General features: G+C 44.7%; 1 protein-coding gene across 2 annotated transcripts in view; it reads right to left on the bottom strand.

Annotated features, from left to right (window-relative positions):
- rbfox1 (RNA binding fox-1 homolog 1) overlaps positions 1-24,310 on the bottom strand; it is a gene marked incomplete at both ends in the record, with an annotated part of 526,479 nt that overhangs the window by 27,067 nt on the left and 475,102 nt on the right. Inside the window, one exon of one of the 2 annotated variants that reach the window (XM_080524506.1) lies at positions 23,881-23,933. The exons of the other annotated variant lie outside the window; for it this stretch is intronic. Coding sequence (XP_080380632.1) covers positions 23,881-23,933 — 53 coding nt within the window. The remainder of the gene's footprint in view (positions 1-23,880; positions 23,934-24,310) is intronic. 2 annotated transcript variants of the gene reach the window in all.

The raw sequence follows: 24,310 nt of genomic DNA, 5'->3' as shown, positions 1-24,310 counted from the left end.
CCTTACCTTCTTTATGTATAACCGTTATTATAGATGAATTCCAAGTAGTTGCCCAATTTCCCGTTTGTAATACAAACTTATATGCTTGTAAAAGTAGTGGTATCAATTGTTTTTGAAAAGTTTTATAAAATTCATTAGTATATCCATCCTGGTGTTTTCCCCATTTTAAGGTTATTTATTTGTTGTTGTATTTCATTTACTGTGATGTCCTTAATGAGCTGTTCATTTTTTTGATCTTGTTACCTGCTTTAAGTTTAACTTATGTAAGAAATCTTTCATTAGTCCCAGGTCAATATTTCCTGTGTTTTTATAAAGGTTCTCATAATATTTTATGAATTCTTCAGCTATTTTATCCTTTTCCGTCATTGTTCCAGAGCCTTCTACAGTCTTCAATTTCGAAATGTGTGCTTTTTTAGTCTGTGTCTTAAGTCGATATGCTAGGAGTTTTAAAGACTTAGGTCCTCCATCGTAATATTTCTGTTTGGTGTATGTCATTAATTTCTCCACTTCCTCTGTACGAATTTTATCCAACTCCTTATACTTCTTTTTTAATTCATTTTTTACTATTATTTCATTTGTATTTTTTAATTTGTCTTCCAAGTGTTGTATTTGTTGTTCAAGCATTTTCTGTTTTTGTTGTGTTTGTCTTTTCTTCCATGCACAATATGCTATTATCTGTCCTCGTAGTACCGCTTTAAGGCCCTCCCATATAATAGTTGGATTAGTATCTCCATTGTCATTTATCTCTACATATTCTTTTATGGCTTTATTGATTTATTGATCTTATCTTGGAGAAGTGAATTGTTTAATCTCCATATTTTTTCTCCTTGCTTTATATCCAAATGTATAGTTATAGATAGCATAGCATGATCTGATAAATCCCTTGTGCCTATTGTGCATGTTTCAATCCTCTCTACGTCTTTTTTAAACATGAAGAAATAATCCAGTCTATTGGAAGTTGAAAATCGTCCAGAATAATTATGTATATGTTTTTTTAGTTGGATTTAGCATCCTCCATATGTCTACTAATCCAAATTCTGACATTGCACTTCTTAAAATTGATGATGTTTTATCAGCTCTGTGTGGTTTATTATTTGAGGAATCTAGCCTAGAATTTATTGTAAGATTCATATCTCCTCCCATTAGGGTGATTCCTTTACATTTTGTCATTAACATTTCGATTATTTCTGACATGAATTCTGGGCCTAATTCCGGTGGATAGTATACATTTAAAAATGAGACAGTAATTGACTCTATTTTACCAATTACTAAAACAAACCTGCCCTCTTTATCGTATATATGTTGTTCTTCTTTAAATGGTATGTGTGGTTGTATAATTATAGCAACACCCCTCTTCTGTGTTCCATATGAACTGGAGTAAATTTGTCCCCTACTCAATTTGTCATGTTCTTTTTTTTTTTTTAAATGGGTTTCTTGTAAAAAGAGGACATCTCCTCCAGCTCTCCTCAGCTGGAGGATAATTTTTTTCCTCTTAATTATGTTATTCAAGCCATTAACATTTAATGATATTATTTTCAACTTTTTCATATCTCCGTTTAAGGGCTTCATTTTAAATTAACATTACGAGTATTTCATAAAGTAAGCATATTATCGGGACTAGGAAAACAGTAGGAGGAGGAAGGACAGTAGGGAAAGGAGAGAGAGGGAAAGAGGAAGAGGAACAGAAACGAGAAGAAAAGAAAAGTAAAAAGAAGAAAAAGAGAAGAAAAAGACAAAAGAAAGAAAACAAAACATTTAATACAAAAAACACATTCAGGGTAGTGAAAGAAACCATACAGGACAAACACAAAAAAACAACATGTACAACACAAACACACAGACACACAGTATATTATGGTGTCAAGTAAGCACACCATATAAACACAAATTACTCTGAGAGGCTAATCCTCAGCACTCGGGGGAAACCTGGTTTTACATTAAAGTAAATCTTTTTATAGCGTCTCTCCATAAAACAATTGAGGCATTTCATAATGGAAGAGGCAAGTCTATTGTGTACCAAACCAATTGTGGTCTAATTGTGATTCTAATTGTCTTAGAATACCTAAATTGTGTAGACTACCATATTCCAGGAACGTCATAGTATACGTTGAGTTGTTATCAAAATAATAATACTAACCATTGCAACTAATAACAAAATTATAACCCAACAAAAAAAAGGGGGAAAAAAGGAAAGAAAAGTAATAGGCACTCCTTATAGCCTACTTAACGTGAAGTCGCGCATCAGCTTCGTATAACAGCTACAAAGGCTCAGATATGCCTACGTAACGTTCCATCCTATCGGTGAACAAAGTAGTAGGCTAATAGTTCAGACATGTGATATAGCTACACAAGTGAACCATAACAGAAAGAAACATAAACAGCAGGGCAACAGAGTCTCAGATAGCCTATGCTTCAAAGTCAATCGAACAAAGTCCACGCAGCAGTAGGCTAATAAATCAGTCTCAAAAGGTGGCCACACCGGCAGTCAGTAAACATCCAAAAAGAACATCGCTACAGGTGGCCACACCGGCAGTCAGTAAACATCCAAAAAGAACATCGCTACAGGTGATCCATAACCAGAAAAACATAAGAAGCAGGGCAACAGAGTCTCAGATAGGCTTCTCGTTCCATCCTGTCGATAAACAAAATCCACGCCACAATAGGCTAATAAATCAGTCTCAAATTTGAGCACACAGGCAGTCAATAAGCATCCAGTCGCCAGACTCCAAGCCTACTTCATTCTGCCACGTTAGACAGGTTGTATACAACTGGAGCCCCACTGAGCATATCCCAACGTCAGTGATTAATGTGCGGCTTATTAGAAAATTGTAGGATAATAGAAAAAAAAAAGTGTCAGTCAAAGTGCTCCTTTGGAGCAGGGCTTACCCAGATACACGTAGTCCTACTCATGTAAACTCCATGTCCGGGAATTCTTTCACCATTGCCTCCTTGGCGGCTTGTGGATCTTTGAAGGTGAACCATTCCGAGTTGATCCGCACCTGTAACACTGCTGGGTGGCGAATTCGGGTCTGGACCTCCTTTTCGTGGAGTTTTTGTCTTAATGGCCAGTAATCCTGCTCGCGTTTTCTCAGCCTTGCTGACTTGTCCGGAAATAATTTGAGCGATTGTCCTCCAGTGTTGATATCCACTGACTTGGCAGCCTTTAGAATGTCCATTTTCTTTTGGAAGTGATGCATTTTAAAGATCACCCTCCGTGGCTTCCCTGTTGGTCTCGCTATGCCGACCCGGTGCGCTCTTTCAAAATCGCTCTCCTGGACTGGAATTTGGAGCTTGTCGGAGAGGAGACGCGCCAGGTATCCAATCATATTGCTGTTCTCGTTTTTCTCAGGTAGATTAATCAGTATCACATTATTGCGCCTCGAATGGTTTTCTAATATATCAATTTCATTCAGTGCATTTTCAAGTTTAATTTCCATAACCTTCATTGCTGTGTCCTGGTTCTTTACTTGAATGCCCTGTTCATGCAGGTCTGCACCGACCTTTTCCAACTTGTTGTCCAAGGATTCAATTGATTTTCCCATTGATTCAATTTTGCTTATAATGTGATCTATTTTATCCACTTTGGATGTTAACAGAGTAACCTGTTTAGCAAGCTGTTTGTTGGATTGCAGCACTTCTTCCATCAGTTCTTGACGTTTTTCCATGTCTTTAGCAGTTTTGTTGCGCGTCATTTAGAAATGTTTGGTCTCGTCGGGTTCAAATGAGAATAAACTCAAAACTTGAGCTAAACATTGCTGCCTAACATTGCTGTAACCAGAAAAATTAGATATAGCTCATTCTAATAGTACATTTATGGGTAGCCAATTGTTTAAAGGAGAAAAACCAGAGTTCCTTTTCCCGAGTCAGAGCCTCTCTCGTGCCTACCCACTCCCTTCGGCCATCTTGCTTGGCAACCGTGAAGGGTCATTTGAGTAAAGAAAAATGTTATATCTTTGCAAAATGTAACATTTCAGGACCCTCTTTTCTTTTCTTTTGTGATCAATTTTTTATTATTATTTCTTCAGGGAAAGGTACAAGCAAGGGAGTGGTAACATATAAATGAACAAAAGAGAAATAGAATATCAAAAATCCAGTAGAGATACAAAATTCCCATAAACCTTCCTCCCCCCCCCCCCCCCCTTCCCCTTCCCCTTCCCAATCTCTCTTTACCCCAACAGTCCCCCACCTCCCCCTCCTCCCACAAATGTCCCTCCCGCCAAATACCTCCAACCCACCCCCCCAATCACAGCCCTCCGCCCCCCACCCTACAGGACCCTATCGAAGGAGCAAATAGATTAGCCTTTAGTAGTGTCTTGAGAATGTTCCCAGCAAGAAATATGATCAGATATTGCCTGATGCTTGTTGGCAATCCAGTGTTCCATGCTGGTCTATAGTCTAATATCCACCTCTGTGTGGTCAATAAATGGGGTGACTTCCACCTGCAAGCTATACGCCTTTTGGCCGCTGTAAGGCCGGCCAGCCAGATGCGTCTTTGTTTGATGTTTAAATCTAGGGTTGAACTGTCATTTAACAATAGGACTGCTGGTGAGTGTGGGATCTGTTTGGACAGGATGAGGGACAATGCATCACAAACCATCCTCCAGAAATCAGCCACTCCAGGGCACTCCCATACCAGATGAAAAAAGGTGCCAACTGTATTTTGGGTGCAGAGAGTACAGTTAGGTGAGGGTATGGTCTTTATTTTATGTAGCAGATATGGAGTAAAGTATGTCCTATGAGTACAATTGAAATGGGTAACCTGGTGGTTGGGATTTCTGGAGGAAATGTGCCAAAATGTTTTGCCAAATTAATTGCCAGTTTAAATTATTGTGTGATAAAGTATCTTTCCATACTCTGTCAATATGTAATGGTTTTAAAGAAGCCTTTAACCAGGCTTGAGTAAAGAGCTGAGACCTGACCCCTGGGTCTGGTGAATGTTATGTGAAATGGATGCAAGTCTAATGCGCTATTCAAGGGTACCCCATATGTGTGCATTGCTGTACGTAACTGAAGGTAGAAAGGAGGTACCCAGTAAATTCCAGTTTCTCTGAATGTCTTGGAATTAGCGGAGACCCTCAGCCCCAAATAAATCCGAGAGTGTATGAACTCCATTGTCACTCCACTGGGGAAATGAGATCGGACGCCTTCCCAACTGGAGAATAACATTTTTAAATATAGGCGAATGGAGGTACTACTTGGGTGAGATTTTGCAGAACTTTTTTTTTTCATCGCCAAACTGAGATTAATTCAGTGATGATGGAGCCGAATTTCAATTTGGACTGTTTAATAGAAATGTTAGAATATATTACATCTTGTAACCTATGAGGATGGACAATGTTTTCCTCTAAAGGGCGCCAAGATACACAAGCAGCTGGATCAAACCATGTGGAGAGAGGACGCAGCACAAAGGACCAATAATACCATTCAAAGTTTGGTAGCCCCAATCCCCCTTCGTTTTTTAGCCTCTGGAGGGTTGAGAATTTGAGTCTGGGCTTCTTCCCCCCCCATATAAAATTGGAAGAAATAGAGTGTAGTCTCTTCCAATAACCACTTGATGGGGCTAGAGAGAGCATGGAACTAAAAAAGTGTATTCGTGGAAGAATATTCATTTTAATAACTGAGGTACAGGAATGAAATGTGAGGGGTGAAGTTTTCCACCTTTGTATATCGGATTCTACCTCCTTCAGCACATTCTTATAATTAATTGATACTGTGTTTGAAATCGAGGGGTAGATAGAGATGCCTAGATATTTAATATTCTGGACCACTGGGATGTTTAGTGGGATATCTAGCTGTCTAGCTGAGGTATTCAGTGGCAATAGAGCTGATTTACCCCAGTTCATTTTGTAACCCGAAATTCGGCAAAAATTATTAAAGATATTTAGAAGGTGTGGAAGCGACTGAGGGGTATTCTGAATAAAAAGAAGGATATCATCAGCATACAGAGATATGTGATGTTTGGTGTTGTGGACCGTAATAGGATCATGGGTGACTGACTGGCGAACGGCCTGGCCACAGGTTCAAGAGATAGGGCAAACAGCAGAGGAGAGAGAGGGCAACCCTGGCGCGAGCTGCGGGATACTGGGAACTGTTTAGAGCAGGGGTGCTCACACTTTTTGGAACCAAGATCTACTTTTCAAGTAGCCAGTCTGCCAAGATCTACCAGTCTAGTTCCAACATCGCAAACGTACATGCACGTACTACAAACACACACACACACACACACACACACACACACACACACACACACACACCAGATTTTTAAAGAATGTTAAAAAATGCAGTAATTTGATATGGAAGAATATTAAATTGACTACATTAAAAATAAAACTGTTCAATAAATCCTAAATGTAATGTTTTAAGCAAAATTATTTGGCCAAATGAGCTATTATTTTCAGGGATAATAGCCATGGGTGTTTTAGACGTGTCCTGCAAAGGACAAGTTGATAGGACACTCGTAGCCACTATGGCGAGTGTTTCTTTGACTGAAGTGACTGGCGAATTCTCAAAATGGCTTCATGTGATTGGACGAACAAAATGTCAATCTTTCAGCCCTGGACTCAATGCATGGTGAGGCCAGGCCTCCCTTGCCCACCCATTTTCAGTGATTTGGCCAATCACATATTGCCATGAAAAAATTTGCATTACATTGACTTCTATGAGAAACCACTTTCCTGGGGAGGCCTGGCCTCCCTCAATACAAACGGATAGGGATTCTGGCCTGTAGGTGCTTTACAATTGCAATATTGGGTTTTAGCCATGGAAAAATTCAGATTTATGAACAAAACGGAAATAATATTAATATTAAAAAAATATATATATGTTTTTTGTTAAATAAATAAATAAATATAATTATTGCTTTTTTAAATCTCTCTCTCTTCTCTCAAATTATTGGGGAGGCCAGGCCTCCTCCACCTCTATGGAGGAGCCTCCACTGCTGTATAGTATACAGCTCAGTGGCCGGAGGGAGTCTAGTCTAGTATATATATATATATATATATATATATATATATATATATATATATATATATATATATATATATATATATATATATATATATATATATATACTGTATATACAGAGTCTATCTAGTCTAGTATATGTATATACATAGTCTAGTCAGTATATATATACACCGTATTTTCCGGACTATAAGTCGCACCCGAGTATAAGTCGCAGCAGGCCAAAAATGGGTCATGAAGAGGAAAAAACCACATATAAGTCGCACTGGACTATAAGTCGCATGGTTCAAGGGAACGGGCTTGGCGGAATCAGCGGGGAAAGAAGACGCTGTTGAGCTTGACTCTAGTCTGGCACTGTGAAGAGACATGAGAGGATTTGTAAGCCCAGGAAGGACATAATTCACGTTAAAACTTCTTCTGAAAGGTTAGAAATACTTAAATTATCGAGTGTAAAGCCAGGGCTAGCTAGCGCGTTGCTAACGAAGGTTAGCAAAATGGCGTCGCGGGAGCAAGCAAACAGGATGGAACAGCCTCTGAAAGGTAATAAATGACTTTAATATCGTGTATAACGTTCATAATAGCGTGTATAACGTTCATAATATAGTGCTTAATGTCCACATTGTCGAGTGTAACGACTATTTATCGTGTATAAGGCCATGACAAAGATAGCTTGGTGAAAAACGGAAGTAGTTAGGATGAAGGGCGGCCTACAAACAATGCAACATTGAACAGCCTCTGAAAGGTAATAAATGACTTTAATATCGTGTATAACGTTCATAATATCGTGTATAAGGTCCATAATATCATGTTTAATGTCCACATTGTCGTGTTTAATGTCCACATTGTCGAGTATAATGGCTATTCTTTCGCGTATGTGGCGCTAGCGGAAGTAGCAAAATAGCCTCGCGGGGGTAATTTAGCAACATAGAACAGTCTCTGGAAGGAATAAATGACTTTAATATCGTTTATAACGTCCATAACATTGTGTATAAGGTCCATAACATCATGTTTAATGTCCACATTGTCGTGTTTAATGTCCACATTGTCAAGTATAATGGCTATTCTATCGTGTATGAGGCGCTAGCGGAAGTTACTCCTTGGTTCATGTCAGTCAGAGATTACCGTATGTCAGTTCATGTCAGTCAGAGATTATGAATTATTGATATATAAGTCGCACCTGACTATAAGTCGCAGGACCAGCCAAAGTATGAAAAAAACCGCGACTTATAGTCCGGAAAATACGGTACATATATTATATATATATATATATATATATATATATATATATATATAGTCTAGTATATATATATATATATCTGTCCTACACAGAGAACAGGCTGGAGGGAGTCTAGTCTAGTATATATATATATATATATATATATATACATAATATACAGAGTCCTACACAGAGACCGTGACAGAAGGGTCTCATGGTACTCTGCATGCTGTAGAGTGAGACTGGCCACTCCTTCCTCTAAGGGAATGTCTCAAGCTAATTCATTCTGACACTGCCCATGTTCTGAGAGGTTCGATGTGTGTGTGTGTGTGTGTGTGTGTGTGTGTATGTCTGTTTGAGTCGATGCGTAAGCAGAAACTGAGAGGGCCACAGACAGACTGAGCAACACTGTATTGGACGACGTTAAACAGGTCTGTTCAACGACCGGAGAGGCAGGCGCTACACACAGAGAGACAGATGGACACTGAGAGACAGATGGACAGAGAGACACTGAGAGACAGAGAGAGACAGAGAGACAGAGAGACAGAGAAAGACAGAGAGACAGAGAGAGACAGAGAGAGAGAGAGAGAGAGAGAGAGAGAGAGAGAGAGGCAGGAAGCGATATATGGATATACGGAGAGACAGGGCGATAACGGGAGGCTGGAGAGAAAAATAGAGAGAGACTGAGAGAGAGAGAGAGAGAGAGACTGAGAGAAAACAGCAGAAAGAGACAGAAACCGATGAGGAGAGACAGAGAGAAAGACAGCTCCTCCCGCTCCCAGAATGCCGCGGGGCCCCTGGCAGTAACGCAGACCCTAATCTCCCCCTCTGAGCCTGGCTGCTCTCGCGTGGCGTCTCCAACCCCAGATAAGAGCCAATCAGCGACCGGGGCTGTGCCTATAAATGAGCTGATTTACATACTGGCCCAGTGGTTAGCGATTAGGAGCTAATCCCCATTAGTTTTGGACATTGTTATTCACTGTACAGCCTCCACACTGCACACGCCTCTGCCAAGCTCTGCATTTGACCCGTCTTATCTCTCTGTGCAGAGGCTGACCTATAATGAGTGTGTGTGTGTGTGTGTGCGTGTGTGTGTGTGTATGTGTGTGTGTGTGTGTGTGTGTGTGAGTGAGTGCATGCCTGCGTGCGTGCGTGTGTGTGTGTGTGTGTGTGTGTGTGTGTGAGTGAGTGCATGCCTGCGCGCGTGCGTGTGTGTGTGTGTGTGTATGTGTGTGTGTGTGTGTGTGTGTGTGTCAAATTCAACAGCTCAACCCTTTATGAGAAGGTGACCCTATGGTAACAGCTAAAGAATAATCACATGTTTTCTCTTTCTGGTACAACAAAGCCATTAGGGTTAGGGTTAACACAGCCATGCGACAGCGGCTCAGTTTAAGAGAGAGATGGGAGGTGATATGAAGTGTTGGTCTGTCATAACACAAGCAGTCTGTAAGCTGACCTTAGGACTGCATGTCTGTAAGGTTACCTTAGGACTGCCTGTCTGTAAGTTTACCTTAGGACTGCATGTCTGTAAGGTTACCTTAGGACTGCCTGTCTGTAAGGTTACCTTAGGACTGCATGTCTGTAAGGTTACCTTAGGACTGCATGGCTGTAAGTTTACCTTAGGACTGCATGTCTGTAAGGTAACCTTAGGACTGCCTGTCTGTAAGTTTACATTAGGACTGCCTGTCTGTAAGTTTACCGTAGGACTGCATGTCTGTAAGGTTACCTTAGGACTGCCTGTCTGTAAGGTTACCTTAGGACTGAATGTCTGTAAGTTTACCTTAGGACTGCATGTCTGTAAGGTTACCTTAGGACTGCATGTCTGTAAGGTTACATTATGACTGCATGTCTGTAAGTTTACCGTAGGACTGCATGTCTGTAAGGTTACCTTAGGACTGCCTGTCTGTAAGTTTACATTAGGACTGCCTGTCTGTGAGTTTACCTTAGGACTGCATGTCTGTAAGGTTACCTTAGGACTGCATGTCTGTAAGGTTACATTAGGACTGCATGTCTGTGAGGTTACCTTAGGACTGCATGTCTGTAAGGTTACCTTAGGACTGCCTGTCTGTAAGGTTACCTTAGGACTGCATGTCTGTAAGTTGTATTGTATTGTATTGTACTGTACTGTATTGTATTGTATTGCATTTTACTGTATTGTATTGTACTGTATTATTCTGTATTGAATTGTATTGTATTGTACTGTATTGCATTGTATTGTAATGTATTTTACTGTATTGTATTGTACTGTAATGTATTATTCTGTATTGAATTGTATTGTATTGCATTGTACTGTATTGTATTGTATTGTATTGTACTGTACTGTATTGTATTGTATTGTACTGTATTGTACTGTATTGTACTGTATTGTACTGTATTGTACTGTATTGTACTGTATTGTATTGTATTGTTTTGTACTGTACTGTACTGTACAGTACTGCATTGTATTGTACCGTACTGTATTGTATTGTTCTGTACTGTACTGTACTGTACAGTACTGTATTGTATTGTTTTGCATTGCATTGTATTGTATTGTATTGTATTGTACTGTATTTTATTGTATTGTACTGTACTGTATTGTATTGTATTGTACTGTACTGTATTTTATTGTACTGTACTGTACTGTATTGTATTGTATTGTATTGTACTGTACTGTACTGTATTGTATTGTATTTTATTGTATTGTACTGTATTGTACTGTACTGTATTGTATTGTATTGTATTTTATTTTACTGTACTGTACTATACTGTATTGTATTGTATTGTACTGTATTGTTTTGTATTGTAATGTATTATACTGTATTTTATTGTATTGTAATGTATTATATTGTATTGTATTGTATTGTAATGTATTATACTATATTGTATTGTATTGTATTGTATTGTAATGTATTATACTGTATTGTATTGTATGACCCCAGGAAAGCCTCAGGGCCGGATGGCGTCCTGGGACGGGTGCTGAGGGACTGCGCCGACCAGCTGGCCGGGGTTTTCACCAACATCTTCAACCAGTCCCTGTCCCAGGCCACCATCCCACCCCGCCTGAAAACCTCAACTATCATCCCAGTCCCGAAGAAAAGCACGGTGAGCTGCCTAAACGACTACCGCCCGGTGGCACTCACACCAATCATCATGAAGTGCTTCGAGAAACTAGTCCGGGCCCACATAGTCACACGCCTCCCGCCCAACCTGGATCCATACCAGTTCGCCTACAGAGCCCACAGGTCCACAGAGGACGCCATCGCGACGACTCTCCACTCCACTCTATCCCACCTGGAGAGGGGAAACAGCTACGCGAGACTGCTCTTTGGGACTTCAGCTCTGCCTTCAACACCATCCTTCCAGACAGGCTAGTGAGCAAACTACTAGACCTGGGACTATCACACTCTATCTGTGCATGGATCAAGGACTTCCTGTCTGACCGCCCCCAGAGGGTGCGGGTGGGCTCCCACACCTCCACAGCCCTCAGACTCAGCACTGGGTCCCCCCAGGGCTGCGTGCTAAGCCCCATCCTCTACAACCTCTACACCTACGACTTCACCCCTGTCCACCCCAGCAACTCCATCGTAAAGTTTGCAGACGACACCACCGTGGTGGGCTGCATCTCGGGGGGGGACGAGGCGGCGTACAGGGATGAGGTGGAGCAGCTGGGCAAGCTGTGCAAGGTTAACAACCTGCTGCTGAACCAGTCAAAGACCCAGGAAATCATCGTGGACTTCAGGAGGAAAAAATCTGTGAGTGAGTGCATGCCTGCGTGCGTGCGTGTGTGTGTGTGTGTGTGTGTGTGAGTGAGTGCATGCCTGCGCGCGTGCGTGTGTGTGTGTGTGTGTATGTGTGTGTGTGTGTGTGTGTGTCAAATTCAACAGCTCAACCCTTTATGAGAAGGTGACCCTATGGTAACAGCTAAAGAATAATCACATGTTTTCTCTTTCTGGTACAACAAAGCCATTAGGGTTAGGGTTAACACAGCCATGCGACAGCGGCTCAGTTTAAGAGAGAGATGGGAGGTGATATGAAGTGTTGGTCTGTCATAACACAAGCAGTCTGTAAGCTGACCTTAGGACTGCATGTCTGTAAGGTTACCTTAGGACTGCCTGTCTGTAAGTTTACCTTAGGACTGCATGTCTGTAAGGTTACCTTAGGACTGCCTGTCTGTAAGGTTACCTTAGGACTGCATGTCTGTAAGGTTACCTTAGGACTGCATGGCTGTAAGTTTACCTTAGGACTGCATGTCTGTAAGGTAACCTTAGGACTGCCTGTCTGTAAGTTTACATTAGGACTGCCTGTCTGTAAGTTTACCGTAGGACTGCATGTCTGTAAGGTTACCTTAGGACTGCCTGTCTGTAAGGTTACCTTAGGACTGAATGTCTGTAAGTTTACCTTAGGACTGCATGTCTGTAAGGTTACCTTAGGACTGCATGTCTGTAAGGTTACATTATGACTGCATGTCTGTAAGTTTACCGTAGGACTGCATGTCTGTAAGGTTACCTTAGGACTGCCTGTCTGTAAGTTTACATTAGGACTGCCTGTCTGTGAGTTTACCTTAGGACTGCATGTCTGTAAGGTTACCTTAGGACTGCATGTCTGTAAGGTTACATTAGGACTGCATGTCTGTGAGGTTACCTTAGGACTGCATGTCTGTAAGGTTACCTTAGGACTGCCTGTCTGTAAGGTTACCTTAGGACTGCATGTCTGTAAGTTGTATTGTATTGTATTGTACTGTACTGTATTGTATTGTATTGCATTTTACTGTATTGTATTGTACTGTATTATTCTGTATTGAATTGTATTGTATTGTACTGTATTGCATTGTATTGTAATGTATTTTACTGTATTGTATTGTACTGTAATGTATTATTCTGTATTGAATTGTATTGTATTGCATTGTACTGTATTGTATTGTATTGTATTGTACTGTACTGTATTGTATTGTATTGTACTGTATTGTACTGTATTGTACTGTATTGTACTGTATTGTACTGTATTGTATTGTATTGTTTTGTACTGTACTGTACTGTACAGTACTGCATTGTATTGTATTGTACTGTATTATATTGTATTGTACTGTACTGTACTGTACTGTACTGTATTGTATTGTATTGTATTGTATTGTATTGTACTGTATTGTACTGTATTGTACTGTATTGTATTATATTGTATTGTATTGTACTGTATTGTATTGTACTTTATTGTATTGTACTGTATTGTACTGTATTGTATTGTATTGTACTGTATTGTACTGCATTGTACTGTATTGTACTGTATTATATTGTATTGTACTGTACTGTATTGTACTGTATTGTACTGTATTGTACTGTATTGTACTGTATTGTACTGTATTGTATTGTATTGTATTGTATTGTACTGTGTTGTATTGTATTGTAATGTATTGTATTGTATTGTATTGTACTGTATTGTATTGTAATGTGTTATATTGTATTGTATTGTATTGTACTGTACTGTATTGTACTGTATTGTATTGTACTGTACTGTACTGCATTGTAGTGTATTGTATTGTATTGTACTGTACTGTATTGTACCATACTGTGTTGTATTGTATTGTATTGTTCTGTACTGTACTGTACTGTATTGTATTGTACTGTACTGTATTTTATTGTACTGTACTGTACTGTATTGCATTGTATTGTACTGTATTGTATTGTATTGTACTGTACTGTATTGTATTGTACTGTATTGTACTGTATTGTATTGTATTGTATTGTACTGTACTATACTGTTCTGTACTGTATTGTATTGTATTGTACTGTACTGTACTGTACTGTACTGTATTGTATTGCATTGTACTGTATTGTATTGTATTGTATTGTATTGTACTGTACTGTATTGTATTGTACTGCACTGTACTGTACTGTATTGTACTGTATTGTATTGTATTGTACTGTATTGTACTGTATTGTATTGTATTGTACTGTACTGTATTGTATTGTATTGTATTTTATTGTACTGTACTGTACTGTATTGTACTGTACTGTACTGCTCTGTATTGTATTGTATTGCATTGCATTGTATTGTACTGTACTGTATTGTACTGTATTGTATTGTACTGTACTGTATTGTATTGTATTGTACTGTACTGTATTGTACCGTACTGTATTGTATTGTTCTGTACTGTACTGTACTGTACAGTACTGTATTGTATTGTTTTGCATTGCATTGTATTGTATTGTATTGTACTGTACTTTATTGTATTGTACTGTACTGTATTGTATTGTATTGTACTGTACTGTATTTTATTGTACTGTACTGTACTGTATTGTATTGTATTGTATTGTACTGTACTGTACTGTATTGTATTGTATTTTATTGTATTGTACTGTATTGTACTGTACTGTATTGTATTGTATTGTATTTTATTTTACTGTACTGTACTATACTGTATTGTATTGTATTGTACTGTATTGTTTTGTATTGTAATGTATTATACTGTATTTTATTGTATTGTAATGTATTATATTGTATTGTATTGTATTGTAATGTATTATACTATATTGTATTGTATTGTATTGTATTGTAATGTATTATACTGTATTGTATTGTATGACCCCAGGAAAGCCTCAGGGCCGGATGGCGTCCTGGGACGGGTGCTGAGGGACTGCGCCGACCAGCTGGCCGGGGTTTTCACCAACATCTTCAACCAGTCCCTGTCCCAGGCCACCATCCCACCCCGCCTGAAAACCTCAACTATCATCCCAGTCCCGAAGAAAAGCACGGTGAGCTGCCTAAACGACTACCGCCCGGTGGCACTCACACCAATCATCATGAAGTGCTTCGAGAAACTAGTCCGGGCCCACATAGTCACACGCCTCCCGCCCAACCTGGATCCATACCAGTTCGCCTACAGAGCCCACAGGTCCACAGAGGACGCCATCGCGACGACTCTCCACTCCACTCTATCCCACCTGGAGAGGGGAAACAGCTACGCGAGACTGCTCTTTGGGACTTCAGCTCTGCCTTCAACACCATCCTTCCAGACAGGCTAGTGAGCAAACTACTAGACCTGGGACTATCACACTCTATCTGTGCATGGATCAAGGACTTCCTGTCTGACCGCCCCCAGAGGGTGCGGGTGGGCTCCCACACCTCCACAGCCCTCAGACTCAGCACTGGGTCCCCCCAGGGCTGCGTGCTAAGCCCCATCCTCTACAACCTCTACACCTACGACTTCACCCCTGTCCACCCCAGCAACTCCATCGTAAAGTTTGCAGACGACACCACCGTGGTGGGCTGCATCTCGGGGGGGGACGAGGCGGCGTACAGGGATGAGGTGGAGCAGCTGGGCAAGCTGTGCAAGGTTAACAACCTGCTGCTGAACCAGTCAAAGACCCAGGAAATCATCGTGGACTTCAGGAGGAAAAAATCTGAGGTCCAGCCCCTGCTCGTCGATGGAGGGAGCGTGGAGAGGGTCTCAACCCTCCGATTCCTGGGGGTGCACATACAGGATGACCTGTCCTGGAGGACCAACACAGCGGCCATCATCAAGAAGGCACAACAGCGGCTCTACTTCCTGAGAGTCCTCAGGAAAGACCACATCAGACAGGAGCTGCTTGTGACCTTCTACCGTTGCGCAGTGGAGAGCATCCTCACCTACTGCATCTGCGTGTGGTTCTCCAGCTGCACAGCCGCAGAGAGGAATGCGCAACAGAGAGTCGTGAGTTCGGCCCAGAAGATCACCGGCGCCCCCCTCCCCTCTCTGGAAGAGCTGTACAACACACGCTGCCTCAGGAAGGCCTCCAAGATCTCCAGAGACCCATCCCACTCTGGGAATGAACACTTTGCTCGGCTGCCCTCGGACAGGCGGTTCAGGACCATGTTCGCAAGGACAAAGAGACTGAAGCTCAGCTTCTACCCCAGGGCCATTCAGACCCTGAACACAGCAAAGACCTAGGTTCTAGGCCCTGGACAATCTAGACAATTTGATGGCAGCTACTAGATTGTAATCAAGTGCAATACTGAAACACAACTGTGAACATTTCAAACCTGCAAACTGCGACACTTTAAATGAATGTGCAATAACACTATGTGCAATATGACAACCCTCGGGTACATAAGGTTCAGAGATAGGAAATGTTAGAATAGGTATAGCATAGCATAGAGTACAGCACAGTGTTTTATTTGTATAGTATAGTATAGTGGATAGTGTACATAGCCTTTATTTATGTAAACCAGCTCTTTTTCCCTTCTTTTTTTTTCTATTTTTTTTTCCTAGCACCAGGGGAGCCCCCCCTCCCGAATTTTCGTTGTATGGTACCTGTACTATATCAATGACAATAAAGACCATTCATTCATTCATTCATTCATATTGTATTGTATTGTATTGTACTGTATTGTAATGTAATTTACTGTTTTGTATTGTATTATACTGTATTGTATTGTATTGTATTGTATTGTATTGTACTGCATTGTATTGTATTGTAATGTAATTTACTGTTTTGTATTGTATTATACTTTATTGTATTGTATTGTATTGTATTGTACTGTATTGTATTGTATTGTATTGTACTGTATTGTATTGTATTGTAATGTAATTTACTGTGTTGTATTGTATTTTATTGTACTGTATTGTATTGTACTATATTGTACTGTATTGTAATGTATTGTACTGTATTGTATTGTATTGTACTGTATTGTATTGTACTGTATTGTACTGTATTGTATTGTATTGTACTGTATTGTATTGTATTGTACTGTATTGTATTGTATTGTACTGTACTGTACTGTACTATACTGTATTGTGCTGTGCTGTGCTGTATTGTACTGTATTGTATATGTATATATATATATATATATATATATATATATATATATATATATATATATATGTATATATGTACATATGTATATACAGTATATGTAATGGGATGTAATAAAAGCTGTTACAAGGGGGGTCAGCGAAGAGGACTCCCCATCGCCCCTACTGGTCGAAGAGCGACAGTGCTCCAGCCCTGGACTAATTATCTGATGATTGTTGTCACCTGTGAGTGTTTGTCTGTGTATATAGGTGTGTCCCATTTCCTTGTTCCCTTGTCAGTCGATCACTTGTGTTACCCCGTTTGGAATGCTTCAGTATCCTGTGTATGTATTACCACTTCACGTATCCGTTACCCGGAACGTAATTTGAACTTTGACTTTGTTTGCTGGTTTGCAACCTTGTACCTCTTTTGGAGCCCTTTGCTCAAACTTTAGTTTTCGTGCACTTTATTATTGACCGCAGTGCCTTAGTTATTATTACCTACGTGCTGAGCCCTACTGCTCCCCTTTTGTTGTACCGTCTATAAGTTTATGTTTGTACCTGCGAACCATACGTCTCAGTAAAGAGAGTCTTTATTTTATTATTATCTCCGTCTCATTCTTTACTTACACCGCACCTGGATCCGACACTATTGTATACTTACAGAACCTATAGAGAAACGTAACAGATCGACTGACCACTATGGATCCAGCGGATGTATTACACCTTCGCACCGTACTGGCCACCCAAGGTGCCATGCTGACCCAGCATGAACGTCTCCTCAGGGAGATGAGTGAACATCTCAGCCAGCTGTCCCTCACCGTCCCGAGCCTGGTGGACCGCCAGGACAACGCTGAACTGGTCGCCGCCGCAGCCAACGCCGCAGCAGCCCTACCTCCACTACTGGTCCCTACACCTCCGCCTACACCTCGTGAGCCTCGCCTTCCACCTCCAGAGAGGTACGACGGACGTCCAGAGGGCTGCCGAGAGTTCATCACACAGTGCACCTTAGTGTTCAACCTACAGCCGACCTCCTTTCCCACCGAGCAGTCCCGGGTGGCCTATATCACCACTCTGCTAACGGGACGTGCCCTGTCCTGGGCGACGGCAGAGAGGGAGAGGGGGACTGCGATATGTGCCAGTTCCCAGCTCTTCATAGCAGAGCTGCGGAAAGTCTTCGATCACACCCGGGTACTCTCTACCTACGAGGCAGGCAGGAGACTCACCGCCTGTCGACAGGGTCATCGCACGGTGGCGGACTATTCCGTGGAGTTCCGCACCCTGGCCAGAGAGACCGGGTGGGAGGAGCGCGCTGTGGTCGTCCTGTATGCTCAGGGGCTCTCGGAGGTCATGAAGGACGAGTTGTCCTTCCGAGAGCTGCCTGAGCAGCTGGACGACTTAGTCGACCTCTCTCGGCGGGTGGATAATAGACGCCGGGAGCGGGACCGCGAGAGAGGCTCGGCTAGGGGCGCGCCCTCCCACCTGACGCCGGGTGTAAGACCACCCAGTGGCTTCATGGAGGAGCCCACCTGCGATGAGCCAATGCAGTTAGGAGCGGTACGCCTTTCCCAGACCGAGCGACAGCGGCGTCAGAGAGAGGGGCGCTGTCTGTATTGCGGGCGGGCTGGACACCTAGTCGCTACCTGCCCGGAGAAGCCGGGAAACGGGAGGGCTCGCTAATGTTGGGAGGGGCATTGGTGAGCCATGAATCACCTTCCGCAATGGGCGATCACCGGACTTTTTTGGGGGTAACGTTAGAGGGGGGACGCCGCATACGACGGGTGTGGGCGTTGGTGGACTCGGGGGCGGCGGGGAACCTTATGGACACGGGCTTAGCCCACGAGTGGGGACTAGCTCTCAAGGACCTTCCCGTTCCATTACCGGTCCGCGCCCTGGACGGCCGGCCTCTGGGGACCGGCTTCATTACCCAGTGCACACCACCTATTCGGCTCCAGGTGGAGCGAGAACAGTGGGAGCTGATCCAGTTCTTTATTATTGAGTCTCCTGACTGTCCTCTGGTCCTGGGGCACCCCTGGCTGGCGGTGCACAACCACAACATTAACTGGTCCACGGGGCGAATCACCAACCCTCCCAGAACCCCACCCCATTTCCCAGTCTCGTTGCCAACCCCATTCCCACTCCATTCCCACTCCCTAGCTACAGCCCCTAGACCCTTTTCCACGCTAGCGGCGGGGTCTACAGACATTCCAGTGGCTCCGGCCGTAGTGGGCGTTCCCCAGGTCTATTGGGATCTGGGGGAGGTTTTTAGTAAGCAGCGGGCTAGGGAACTACCCCCCCACAGGGCTTACGACTGTGCCATCGACCTCCTGCCCGGCACCACGCCCCCTCGGGGGAGATTGTTCTCCCTCTCCGGTCCTGAGACCCTGGCCATGAAGGAGTACATCGACGACGCACTCGCCGCGGGCCACATTCGCTCTTCCACCTCCCCGGCGGGTGCAGGGTTTTTCTTTGTGGCCAAGAAGGACGGGGGGCAGCGGCCGTACATCGACTATAGGGGGTTAAACAACGTCACGGTGAAAAACAGATACCCCCTTCCGTTGATGACGACGGCCTTTGAGTCCTTGCAGGGGGCCCGGGTCTTCACTAAGCTGGACTTACGAAACGCGTACAACTTAGTGAGGATCCGGGAGGGGGACGAGTGGAAAACAGCCTTTAACACCCCCAGAGGACATTACGAGTACTTGGTAATGCCGTTCGGCCTTGCCAACGCGCCGGCGGTATTTCAAGCGCTTGTTAACGATGTCCTACGAGACCTCCTCGACCACTCTGTGTTCGTCTACCTCGACGACATCTTAATTTTTTCCAAGGACCTAGCCCAACACCGAATACATGTGCGGCAGGTGCTCGAACGCCTTCTCCATCACAAACTTTTTGTCAAAGTAGAAAAGTGCGAGTTCCATGTGGACACTGTCTCCTTTCTGGGCTTCGTGGTGGACAAGGGGAACTTACTCATGGATCCCGGAAAGGTCAGTGCGGTGTTGGACTGGCCCCGACCCTCCTCTCTCAAGCAATTACAACGCTTTTTGGGTTTCGCAAACTTTTATAGGAGGTTCATTCGCGGGTTTAGCGCCTTAGCGGCCCCGTTGACAGCCCTTACCCAGACTAGCCTACGCTCTTTTTTTTGGTCCCCGGAGGCGGACACCGCTTTCAAGGCATTAAAACAGCGCTTCACCTCAGCGCCCATCCTGGTGCACCCGGACCCGTCCCTACCCTTTGTTGTGGAGGTGGATGCCTCGGACATTGCGGTAGGGGCGGTTTTGTCACAGCGCTGCGCCAAGGACAATAAGACTCACCCCTGTGCCGTTTTTTCTCGCAGGCTGTCCGCGCCGGAGCGCAACTACGACGTGGGGAACCACGAGTTGCTGGCCATCAAACTCGCGCTGGAGGAATGGAGGCACTGGTTGGAGGGGGCCGCGCATCCTTTTATAGTTTGGACGGACCACAAGAACCTGGCCTATATCCAGGGGGCCAAACGCCTCAACTCCCGACAGGCCAGGTGGGCGTTATTCTTCACCAGGTTCCAGTTCACGATCTCCTATCGACCGGGCTCTAAGAACACCAAGCCCGATGCACTGTCGAGGCAGTTCGATCCTGTGGACCTGGTGGAGAGTACGGATTCGATCGTCCCCACTGGCCTGGTCGTCGCCCCCGTGTCCTGGGGAATCGACAGGGTAGTGAGGACAGCGCTGAGGCGGGAGCCTGACCCGGGCGGGGGTCCGCCGGGGAGGCTTTACGTTCCCAGGACTGCGCGCGCACGACTGCTGCAGTGGGCGCACGCCTCCTCCCTCACCAGTCACCCAGGGGCCACCAGGACATTGGACTTCATACGAAGGAGGTTCTGGTGGCCCACAGCGGAGGGGGACACGCGTGCGTTTGTGGCAGCCTGTGCCCTATGCGCGCGCAGTAAAGCCTCCCGGCAACGGCCGCCGGGACTCCTACACCCCCTGTCCATCCCCAAACGTCCCTGGTCGCACATAGCCCTCGATTTTATATCGGGTCTACCCCCATCTGATGGGTTCACCGCCATACTCGTGGTGGTAGACCCATTCTCTAAGGCGGCGCACTTCATCCCCCTCCCCAAACTCCCCACGGCCCAAGAGACGGCGGAGCTAGTAGTCCAGCATGTCTCCTGGGTGCACGGACTACCCCTGGACATGGTATCCGACCGGGGTCCTCAATTCGCCTCCAGGTTCTGGAAGGCATTCGCCACCAGCCTTGGCGCCTCCGTCAGCCTCTCCTCCGGGTTCCACCCCCAATCCAATGGGCAGACGGAGCGCGTCAACCAGGACCTGGAGGGGGTCTTGAGGTGCTACGTCTCCAGCAATCCGGCGACATGGAACCGGCGGCTGGCGTGGGCTGAATACGCCCACAACACCCTCCTCTGCTCCTCCACTGGCCTCTCCCCTTTCCAATGCCAGTACAGGTATCAGCCCCCCCTTTTCCCTGAGCAGGAGGAGGAGGCAGCTGTACCATCGGTCCAAGCCCATGTCAGCCGCTGTCGCCGTACCTGGAGGCGGGTAAGGGCGGCGCTTGTGCGGGCTTCGGACAGGTCCCAACGCCAGGCCAACCGCAGGCGCCGTCCGGCCCCGGTCTTCCGTCCTGGTCAGAGGGTCTGGCTGTCTACCCGGGATCTCCCCCTCCGGGTGGAGTCACGCAAGTTGGCTCCTCGCTTCGTGGGGCCGTTTAAGGTGGTGCGGCGGGTCAACGCCGTGGCCTACAGACTGCTACTCCCACCCTCCATGCGAGTTCACCCCACCTTCCATGTATCACTCCTCAAGCCCGTTGTTTTCTCCCCCATGGCCCCTCCACCCCGCCCCGCCCCCCTGCCCCGTCTCATTGATGGACAACCTGCCTACACGGTTAACAGGATTATTGACTGCCGGAAGGTGGGGAGGGGTCTCCAATTTCTGGTGGACTGGGAGGGTTATGGGCCTGAGGAGCGTACCTGGGTGCCTCGGCGGGATATTCTAGATCCGAGCCTCATCACAGACTTTCGCCGGCTCCATCCCGAGGCACCCGGGTGAACTTCTGGTGCCGTTCGTCAGGGGGGGGCACTGTTACAAGGGGGGTCAGCGAAGAGGACTCCCCATCGCCCCTACTGGTCGAAGAGCGACAGTGCTCCAGCCCTGGACTAATTATCTGATGATTGTTGTCACCTGTGAGTGTTTGTCTGTGTAGGTGTGTCCCATTTCCTTGTTCCCTTGTCAGTCGATCACTTGTGTTACCCCGTTTGGAATGCTTCAGTATCCTGTGTATGTATTACCACTTCACGTATCCGTTACCCGGAACGTAATTTGAACTTTGACTTTGTTTGCTGGTTTGCAACCTTGTACCTCTTTTGGAGCCCTTTGCTCAAACTTTAGTTTTCGTGCACTTTATTATTGACCGCAGTGCCTTAGTTATTATTACCGACGTGCTGAGCCCTACTGCTCCCCTTTTGTTGTACCGTCTATAAGTTTATGTTTGTACCTGCGAACCATACGTCTCAGTAAAGAGAGTCTTTATTTTATTATTATCTCCGTCTCATTCTTTACTTACACCGCACCTGGATCCGACACTATTGTATACTTACAGAACCTATAGAGAAACGTAACAAAAAGCCATTCGGATTCGGATTCAAACTAATTCAGGCGAGACTGTACTGTACAGGCGAGAGTGTTTCGGATGTATTTCAAACCTACAGCCAATCATGAGCCATGCAGCACAGGACGCCAGATGCCAAGTACTTATACAGACATACACACAAACACATAAACACATTGTGGTGACCCGCACGCAGGCCCGGGTAAACCTGGCCTTCAGCACCCTGGACAGCGGCCGCATAGACAAAGGTGCAGCGTAATTGACAGAGTCTACGCCCAACACACCCGGCTGGTGCACATCATTCCATCAGGTCGAGGCCTCGTTTCAGCAATACGGAAACACCTGCGACGCGAACAGGTGGAGGAGTGAAAAGCAGAGGCGGAGGCGTCAGAAAGAGAGAGAGAGGCTACGCGACCACACGCGTATGGGTGAGGGCCGTGGTACGGCGGAATATATCAATGCCTGGTGGGGTTAATTGTCTGTCTTGTTCCCCACAGTGAGGAGAGAGCCGGGAGTACGGAGAGCGCGAGCCCGCCTGCCGATAGCGGAGCGACCAGCCCCTCTGCCCAAATACCCCCCGGAGTTCGGAGACGGGACACCGGAGTGACCCCCCGAAAGGATAATTAAGTCCACCCTTTTGCCCTCCTCTAGAGGCACCTTAAGTTCCACCGTTAGCCGCCAGGAGGCGAGTTTTAGTTGGACCTTTTTTGCTTTCTTCATAACTCTTATTTTTTCTAAATAAATGCGTCCAGTGGGTGGTTTTTGTAACTTTAGCGCTGTGTTTTGTCCTGTCTGGGTGGTGTGTTTACCGGGTCTAAGTGGTGGTCACCACAACATACACACAAACACACAAACACAAAGACAACACGGGCTCATGCTCTCATGCACACACAACTTGACACAAGTAAACACACACACACACACACACATAATGGTGATTACATATGAGATATTTACCAGTCAAATGTATTCACTAACACCAAGTGTCTAAACAACATGTCTAAACACTGAATAGTCAAACAAATAGACTAAACCAACCCACTAAAATCCACAAAAACCTTTGCCCTGTCATCGTATTGTGTACAGATGTTTCCTCACACACACCAAACAATATCAGTTGGCTACAACGGCTAATAGCATGCTAAACCGTGCTCATGACAGCTAAAAGACAGCTCTATGAAGTGTCTGATGTCACGTCCTCTCTTCTACGGTATGTGTGTGCAAGGCACTTTAAATCTGTATGGCCGGGAGGATAAGGGGGGGGGGCAGCCATGGAGGGGGGGTGTCCAGTAACGACTTCAGTCATATTTCTTTCTTTCTCTCTCTCTTAGTTTTTTGGGGGATGGTTTACCTGAAGAGGTGTTACAAGACATTTCATCGGCCGCGAGGAGGACGAAATTATTTCTGCAAGAGAAGATCAGATTTACAACACCGCTATGCTGTCTGAGAGGCAATCTGGGGGGGGGATGAAAAAGTGATGAGGGGAGAGGAGATGGAAGGCATGGAGGTGGAGGGGGGAAAAAGGGAGGCAAGTGGAGTGTACATGAGGAAGATGGTATAGGTGAGTGGTGGTAGGGATGGACAGTAGGGATGTAATGGAAAACAGATTCTCCCCAAAGTTGCTCGTCTTATTTGGAAAAAGAGCCGTGATTGACACGTCTGAACGTCAGCTATTATGTTTCTTCAGATCCTTTCATATCATTGTGGATGGGAGATAAACCTGCCCATTCTGTTTGCAACATAGGATTTTGACTAGTTTTTCACTAACTAGTCGTTTAATT

Source organism: Nansenia antarctica (genome assembly GCF_963989245.1).
Source record: "Nansenia antarctica genome assembly, chromosome: 2".
Taxonomy (NCBI): Eukaryota; Metazoa; Chordata; class Actinopteri; order Argentiniformes; family Microstomatidae; genus Nansenia; species Nansenia antarctica.
The sequence above is the reverse complement of the archived record's forward strand: the minus strand, read 5'-3'. Positions and strand labels throughout refer to the sequence as shown.